Consider the following 9,092-nt stretch of genomic DNA (forward strand, 5'->3'; position numbering starts at 1 on the left):
GGGGGGGGGGGGGGACGTGCTCTTAACTCTAAGTTTTATTAGTTCATTGACTCACCATTATCTTCTGAGATGGCCTCATCATCATTCTCATCCTCTGATCCAGGTGACTGTGACATTGTCTATCTTTGGGATGCTATGTTAGAAAACAGAGAATTCACTTTTACAGTAGCCCTCTCCCATATCATTATGGTGTCACAGATTCATTGACTCTGGTTTCTCAATCAATTTTATCCTATTTGTTTCATACCTTCAGGAAAATCCGGACAATTTTGGCCTGTTAATCACACCCTTCTCTGTTATCCCTTGTGGTTAAGGCTCTAATTTTATATTTTTCTTCTTTCATTTAAAGCTAATTTGGGGAGAAAAGCACATTTGTTCAGACTAACATCTTAAACTGGAAGTATAACATGTCCTTTTCAATATTATGATGGCTTAAGCCCCTGCTGGCTTGAATTCTAAGAAATAAAAAAAAAAAGAAATAGTCTCCCTTCAAAAGTGTCCTCCAGCTAATTTGGAGGGTTTTCCAAAGTATAATCTTACTTGTGATCTGAATCAAGTCTCTCATTATCTTTTATTTTGGTCTTTTCATCAGGCTATAGTGCTGTGCTGTTGAGGGTCCTCCTGTGGTCAGATAACTATGGCTCTAATATGTTTTTCTCTAAATTCTCCATATCAAAGGTGAGTAAAGGCTGTTACTTCTAATATGCTAATTCTACATTTTTGGGTATAATGAAAGGAAGTATAACATAAAGAGTAATTTAAAATTGCCCAAAGATGTGACATCACTTAGACTCTTGGCCAAAAGCAGGTAAAAAGTTCCTAAAGAATACCCTCCCTGCATTTTACCATCTCTAATGGGGGGTTAACTCACCGTCCCAGGAGAATCAACAGGACTTGTTGTTGCCCTCTTCTGTATCTAGTCGGATCTGAAACCCGAGGGCTAAGAAGAGTTTTAGTTAACAGCAATCACCATAGCAACGTTTGTGCCCTTTCTTCACGTGAAGTTCTACTCATGGAATTTATGTATATTTAATTATTTCAAGGATGATTGACAGCAGCTTTGACCAATCCCTTCAGGGGAAACCCCACTAGCCCAGCAGCGGCCTGGTTGGCACCAAAAGCAAAAAAAAAAACAAAAATAAAAACCCGCAAATGATCTGAAATAGATACATTTCCCCAAGTCTGGGTTATTCTGTACAAAGACTGGCCCAATTCCTACCTGACATCGCTGGGGGCTCCCTCCTGCCTTTGTGATATCACACCAATGGGGAGGGGGCGGGGTTTCAGACTCCCCACCTAGTCTCCATGGAGCGGGGAGGGCAGAGGGAACTGGGGGATGGGGGTGCTGATGAGAGCCTGCCAAGGTTGGAGTCTAGGCTTCCCACTTGGCTATTCCTGGCGTGGGTGAAGCTGGGGCTACATTTTTTCCATTGTGGTTGATTAGAGTAAATCAGTTATCTAAAAATTTCTGTCTTGCTAGGTTGCTCCTTTCCTGATCCTTTGTCTAGCGAGAGCAGAATTTTATGAGAGCTTTAGTTGTCTGTGCTGGTTAGTGTTTCACACATATCTTTTTCCACTGTTGTGAATGAGATACGTTTTTTCCTGTTTCTATTTCTGTTATTGCTAAAATAAAAGAAAGCTATTGGTATATAATAACAAAATGTTAATTGTAAAATCTAAGTGGTGGGTATATTGGTGTTCATGGTAAAATTCTTTAGACTTTTCTGTCTGAAAATTATTATAATAAAAGTTGGAAAATAATAAAACAAAAGGGAGCTCCTTTATAATACTTAAAAAAAGAAAGCTATGGGATTTGGTATATTTATCTTTTTTTTAAAAAAATATATTTTATTGATTTTTTTGTTTGTTTTTTACAGAGAGGAAGGGAGAGGGACAGTGAGCCAGAAACATGGATGAGAGAGAAAGATCGATTAGCTGCCTCCTGCACACCCCCTACTGGGGACGTGCCCGCAACCAAGGTACATGCCCTTGACCGGAATCGAACCCGGGACCCTTCAGTCCGCAGGCTGGTGCTCTATCCACTGAGCCAAACTAGTTAGGGCAGGTATATTTATCTTACATCCAGCTTGTATCAGCTAAGACTCTTGTTTGCAGGTGACAGAAAACCAACTTGAATAAGCTTAAGAAGAAAATGGAGTTCATTAATTTTTTTAACTGGGAAGGACAGGGCAAATCTCAGACAGGCCAGGATCCAGAGACTCAAATGGTATTAGGCTCTCACGCATCTCTTCATTTCTATTCTCAGATTCTCTCTTTTTTGCATTGCCTCATTCTCTAAGATTCTTCCAAATAGTAGAGACAGGGCTACGAACTGTTCTTAGGATTCAAGATCCAAAGAAAAGAGAAAGCTACTTCTTTACCTCTGATTTGGAATATTCTAAGAAAGGTCTTATATCTCTGGCCTGGGTCACATGCCTTCCCCTTGGAGCTGCCACTGTGTCCAGCAGAATTTGGTTTTATGGGTAGCTCATCCAGGGTTAGGGGCCCAGCCAGGCACGTGTGTACACGAGGAATGGAGTAGGGCAATCTCATAGGCCATCCTACCAGGATAGTGAATGAGGAGTAGACCTCCAAAGGAAGAAGGGTGCTATTATCAGAAGCAGGGAGAAAGGAATGCTGGGCAAACCAAAACAGTAGATGTCCACTACATAGACTTCTCAGTTTTAATAGTTTTTAAATTGCATTTCTTGGATTCTCAATGCATATAAGCATATCATCTGCAAACAATTATTCTTTTTTCCCTCTTTTTGTCTTTCTTCCTTTTAGATTTAAACAGCTTATTTCATTTTCTTGGTTCATTATATTTTAGAACCTTCAGAACACTATGGAGGACATCCGTGTCTTATTTGTGAATTTCATGGGAAGCGACTTGATTATGATGCTTGCTCATGGCTTTTTGATTCTCTTTAGAAAGTCCTCTTCTATTCCATTGAGTTTTTATAAGGAATGGCTGCTGGTTTTGTTAATTAATTATTTTTTTTATTGAGGTAACATTAGTTAATAACAAATTTCAGGTATACCACATTACAACTCAGTACCTATTTGCTCTATTGTTTGCTTACCAACAAAAAATCTATCCATTAATATAAATTTGATCCCCTTTACACATTTCACTCCCCCCCCTTCCCTCTGGTAACCACCATTCTGTTTGTATCTATGAGCTTGTTTTTGTTTTGTTACATTTGTTTGTTACTATTTTGTTTTATATTCTGGGTATGAGTGAAATCACATGCTTTTTGTCCTTTTCCATCTGACATTTCATAGTAAGCATAGCAACAAGTCAAGAAAACAATGCAGCAAACCGTTGATATAGCTAATTTCTGGGAGATGGTATTAGAGAAGGGCACATATATTTCTACATCTACATCTATATATGTATATGTATATCTATATGTATCATCTCCTGTAGATTTGCCAAGAGAATTACTTCTGGTAGATACGCTGATGGCCCAGGTTGGGTGAGTGGGGGTAAATTGTGGGGGCAGGAGAGGAAGGTTGGTAGAGTCCTTGTCCCTAGTTTCTGAGCACAACTCTTGGAGAGACCTAGTGGTGTTTAATAGTCTTTGAGCAGCCTATTGGTGGCATTTGCATTAAAGACCTTTCCTCTTGGTGCTGAGAATGGCTCTACTAGAAGTAAGGAGGGCCTAGTTTGTAAAATCAGAGTTCTCTGGGCTGCTCTGTAATGTTGGTTGTGCAAGGGCTCAGGGAGGTCAGAGGCCTATTTCTTGGGGTGGTAAATAGCAGGGAGAAAAAGCTGCTTTTATAGGAGGCTCACTTAAGGAAAGTTTTTCTGAGCTTGAACCTGACCTCTCAGGCTTGTGTGGAATTGGGAGAAGCCCCAGAGTATGGAGGCCTTATCTCTGGACATTGTAATTGGCACTAACAGAGGCTATTGTTTACTATATATGGTTCTGTAAAATATTTGGCAACTTGCAGGGAGCAGGGGGAACAGTCTCTATCTCCTTCATACCCACTTCAAAGTGAAACCTGTGTGTGTGTGTGTGTGTGTGTGTGTGTGTGTGTGTGTTTGTGTTGGAGGTAGGATTAAATCTAGTCTGTATTCTGCTAGTCAACAAGCCTTGATCGCTAATGACAGGATGCCACTGTCAGCAGAGGAAAGCTAGAATTTTTATACTTGGACTACCCAAAGGGGTACTGTTTTCTAGTTAATTCACCTCAAGGGGGTACTTTTTCTTTCACAATTTTTCTGCTCTAGGATGGTGCCTGCTAGTTGGTGCCTTGGCTCTCTCAGAAGAATTGCTATGCTAATACTAGATTTCAAAATCCAAATGGGCCTCTATTGGAAGTCCTGGGTGATCAGAAGCTATCACCAGAAGGAGCCCTTTTCCCTTGCCTCTCAGAGTGAGCCCTGGCCACTCTCCTTGCCTCAGGCAAATTGACATAAGCAAATGACTTTGGTCAGATTAGATCAAGATGACGACATAAATGCTTGTAACTTTGTTCCCATCTTCTCTTCCCCAAGTCCCTTAAAGCATCAGAGTGGAAAAAACAAAACAACAACAAAAAAACACACAAAAAACCAAGAATGGTTTTAAAGGAAAATGTACCATCAGTAGTTCAGAAATTGAGATGAATTCCTTGAGGATAGAATCAGATATGATCATATTGATGAGAGGATGAGTAGTCAAGTCCAAGGCCTGCAGGAGAAAATTACTAGAGAAAATCAAATCTCACAATGAATAAATACAAAGAGTGGGTGTAGTGGGAACCCCCCTCTGATCGATTGAAGAATTGGCCAGGAAGAAATACACTGGAGTCCTCCATTGCCACAGTAAAATTGTTTTGGCAATTTGCAGGGAGTAGGGGGAACAGTCTCTGTCTCCTTCATACCCACTTCAAAGTGAAGCTGACAAGTCAACACATGCAACCTACTTACACAAGGCCCTCCAGCTCAGGAGATGGGCCATCTAGGAACACATAACTGCAGAGTAAACTCAGGCAAAGCTATCTTTGCAGATGTGTTTGTCCCTTATTCACTAACATGCATAGACATCAAAGAATCAACAGAAATATTTGGAGAAAATCTACAACATAAAAGAAAAGAACCAAAATGAATAAATAGAATAATTGGCCCTGAGTTGGAAATAATACACACAACAAAACTCTGATTTTTAGACTCTAATTTTTCTACATATTCAGAGCACATTGCAGATATATTCAGAACCATTGTGAATTACTCAGGTAGGTTTTACAGCAAAATAAAAAAATGAATCTTGAAAAGAAGAACATGTAGAATATAAGAAATAGTGTGAGCAAAGAAACAGTAAAATTCTGAGTTGTCTAAATGCTAGCAAAAAAAGAGCACCATTTGAATCAAACAAAGATAGAATTCAGAGCTAAAATATTAAAAGAGACAAAGGGATATTTAATATTGATAAAAGGTGCACTCGACTAAGAATATATGACAATCATGGACCTATATGCACATAACAACATGAATTAGAGATATATAAAGCAAAGTCTATTAGAAATACAAGGAGAGTAAAAATTTACAAGTAACCTATCATGGAAGAGGGAGAGTCCCCCTCCTATTTCCCCTTTTCTCTTCCATCCTTCTCTCCTCCCTTTCCTTCCTTCTTCCCTACTTTCCTCCAAAAATATATGTTTAGCACCTAATATGTGCCACACATTGAGTTAGGTACTGTGAGCACAGTAACAAGCAAACCAACTTTGATGCCTGCAGCCTGAAGCTTATAGTCTAATCAGGGAGACAAACATTCAAATATTTATTTAAATACACAAAAATTACAACTGTAATGAGTGCTCTGTAGGAGTGGTCAAGGAAAGTTCCCTGAGCAAATGAAACATCCCCAGCCCTGGCCAGTGTGGTTAGAGTGTCGACCTATAAACCAGGAGGTCTCACTTCCATTCCGGTCAGGGCATATGCCCAGGTTTCATACTCGATCCCCCAGTAGGGGACATGCAGGAGGCAGCCAATCAATAATTCTCTGTCATCATTGATATTTTTATCCCTCTCCCATCCTCTCTCTGAAATCAATTTTAAAAAATATATTAAAAGAAGAGAGAATGATTAATTGTGACAAGAGCTGCTAACAGGTCAAATACATAGGGATGCAAACATGTCTATTACATTTAGCAACATGAGGCCATTTTTTTAAAACATATTTTATTGATTTTTTACAGAGAGGAAGGGAGAGGGATAGAGAGTTAGAAACATCGATGAGAGAGAAGCATCGATCAGCTGCCTCCTCCACACTCCCTACTGGGGATGTGCCTGCAACCAAGGTACATGCCCTTGACCGGAATCGAACCTGGGACCCTTGAGTCCGCAGGCCGACGCTCTATCCAGTGAGCCAAACCAGCTAGGGCAACATGAGGCCATTTTTAACTTCCAATTATTTATTTCTGTATAACACACAATCCTAAAATTTAGTGACTTAAAACCGTCATCATCATCATGTCTCATGGTAATTTGGGTCAGAAATTCAGATAAGGAATATCAAGGACAGCTCATTTATGCTTCATGATGTCTGGGCCCTCAGTTGGGGTGACCTGAATGCCTAGGAACTAGAATAGTTGGGCATCTTTCTCTCTAGATAGTACCTCCACCTGGCTAGCTTGGTTCTTCTCACAGAAAGATAGACTTTGGGTAGGCAGACCTGTTACATGGCATCTCAAGAGTCCAAGAGTGAGTGTTCCAAGAGGCCTAGGTGGAAGCTGCAAGGCACTAAGACCAGCCCAGTTTCAAGGAGAGGGGAATTAAACTTCACCTCTTGAGAGACATATAGATAGAGAAGGGGAGGGTCGGGGAGGGGGCAGGGGAGAGAGAGAGAAAGAGAGGAGAGAGAACTAAGTTAAGAGAGAAAAGGGAAAATTAATAAGGCCAGGCTTCTGAGAAAGTGGAAAGGTATGGAATTCAAAAGTCAGGTGGAGTGCCCTGGCCAGTGTGCTCATCCCATGCATGGAAAAGTTGCGGGTTTGATTCCTGGTGTAGGCACATGCCCAGGTTGTAGGTTGGATCCCTTGGTGGGGTGGGTATGGGAGGTAACCAATAGACGTTTCTCTCTTGCATTAGTGTTTCTCTCTCCCTCTCCCTTCTGCTCTAAAATCAATTTAAAAAGCATATCCTCGGGTGAGGATTATTAAAAAAAGGTAAGGTGGAGAGATTAGTCTCAGAAAAAGGGAGAGCTATACAAATGAGAAAAGTTAAATGGAATGGGATGGGGTAGACTTTTTTAAGTTGTATGTTTGGTAGCAGGCAGATAAGAGCAATCCTATCTTTTCTTCTGTTTTATGTATAAAGTAGGATGTGATGGAACAGGAGAGGGTGGTGGAAGTTTGGGAAAGTGGGAAAGGTTTGAAACAGTTCAGAAAGACTTGACAAGAAATAAGTATTAAGATTGCTGGTAGACTTTTGGGCATATTCGAGGTAAAATATTTCTCTCATAAATCAGCAGATTAGGCGAATACGTAAGGATGTAGAAAAGTTCATAACATATACACTACTTAATAAGGTTGATTATATATGACTAGAAGCCCATTGCACGAAGATTTGCACAATAGGCCTTCCTTCTTCCTTCCCCTGGCTGCCGGCACCGGTTTTCCTCCGGCACCCAGGACCCAGGCTTTTGGTCCGGCCGCAGCGAGGCTTGGCTTCTCCGCCAAAAATATCAACACAATATTTTTTCCCCGGTTAAATTCCCTTAGATAACAGCTTCTTCAGATATAATTTACATAAATTATTTTCTTCAGATAGTAATTTGCATACTGTGAAATTCACCCTTTGAAAGCATACAGTACAATGGTTTTAGTACATTCACAGAGTTGTGCAACCATTGCCTCTTTCTAATTTTAGAACATTTTTATCATCCACAAAAGAGACACTTTATTCCTTAGCTGTCATATCCCATACTCTCCTTTCCCCATGCCCTGGAAATCACTAATCTACTTTCTGTCTCTATATGTTTACCCATTCTGGAAATTCCATATAAATAGACCCACTCAATATGGGTTTTTTGTGTGTGGCTGCTTTACTTTACCTAATATTTTCAAGGCTCATCCATGTTGTAACATGTATTAGCATTTAATTCTTTTTATGGCCAAATAATATTCCATTGTATGGATATGCCACATTTGTTTATCAATTCACCAGTTTAAGGATATTTGGGTCATTTCTACTTTTTAGCAATTATGAATAATGCTGTTATGAACATTCATGAGCATATATTTTCATTTCTCTTGAGTATATACTGAGGAGTGGAATTGCTGGATCATATGGTAACTCTATGTTTGACATTATGTAGAAGTACCAAACTGTTTTTCAAAGAGGTTGTACCATTTTATTTTCCAACCAGCAAAGTATGAGCGTTCCAGTGTCTCACATCCTCTCTAATACATACATTTGTCTTTCTAAACAAATTTTATAGTATGCTGTGGAAAATTTGAATTGAGTAAAGGTATGGGGGGAGTTGGCATTTTTCAATGAGGAGAGTAGAGAAATACCTTATTGAAAAGGTACCATTTGAACAGAGGCCTGAAGGAGGTGAGGGAAGTAGTCATGTGGAGATTTGGGGTAGAGCTTTCCAAGAAGAAGGAACAACCAGTGTAATGATCCTAAGGTATGTGTATGCCCAAGGTGTTAGAAAAAGAGCAAGGAGGTCACTGTGACTGGAGAAGACTAAGAAAAGGCAAGGAAGGGGAGAAGGAGGAGAAGGGGAAAGAGGAGGAGGGGATAAAAGAGATAATAGGAATCCAATTAAAAACCATATAAGCTATTTTACAGATAATGGTTTTACTCTGGTTGAGATGGGGAGCCATTGGAAAGGTTTGAGCAGAGAAGATACTTTAATTTGCCTTTCATTTTTAATAGGAAAACCTGGCATGTGTCAAGAATAAATTGTGGTGGAAGGAAGAAGTAAAAGACCAGTTTGGAGGCTATTAAAATAATCCAGGCAAGAGATGATAATGACTACGTCTACACAATGGAATACTACACTGCTGTAAAAAAAACAAAGAACTCTTAACATTTGCAACAGCATGGATGGACCCAGAGAGCATTATGCTAAGTGAAATAAGCCAGTCAGAGAAAG

General features: G+C 39.8%; 1 protein-coding gene and 1 long non-coding RNA gene across 2 annotated transcripts in view; both read left to right on the forward strand.

Annotated features, from left to right (window-relative positions):
* Window positions 1-592: 592 nt before the first annotated feature.
* Window positions 593-9,092, forward strand: part of LOC102246584 (malignant T-cell-amplified sequence 1) — a 29,402-nt gene continuing 20,902 nt past the window's right edge. Inside the window, exon 1 of the mRNA XM_005857371.2 lies at window positions 593-678. Within this exon, the coding sequence (XP_005857433.1) occupies window positions 638-678 (41 nt within the window). The 5' untranslated portion in view covers window positions 593-637. The remainder of the gene's footprint in view (window positions 679-9,092) is intronic.
* Window positions 2,117-9,012, forward strand: LOC106727095. The gene is made up of 2 exons (XR_001363255.1): window positions 2,117-2,227; window positions 8,873-9,012. It is a non-coding gene; the product is annotated as an uncharacterized LOC106727095 (long non-coding RNA).

The sequence above is a fragment of the Myotis brandtii genome, unplaced genomic scaffold, assembly GCF_000412655.1.
Source record: "Myotis brandtii unplaced genomic scaffold, ASM41265v1 scaffold1109, whole genome shotgun sequence".
Lineage (NCBI taxonomy): Eukaryota > Metazoa > Chordata > Mammalia > Chiroptera > Vespertilionidae > Myotis > Myotis brandtii.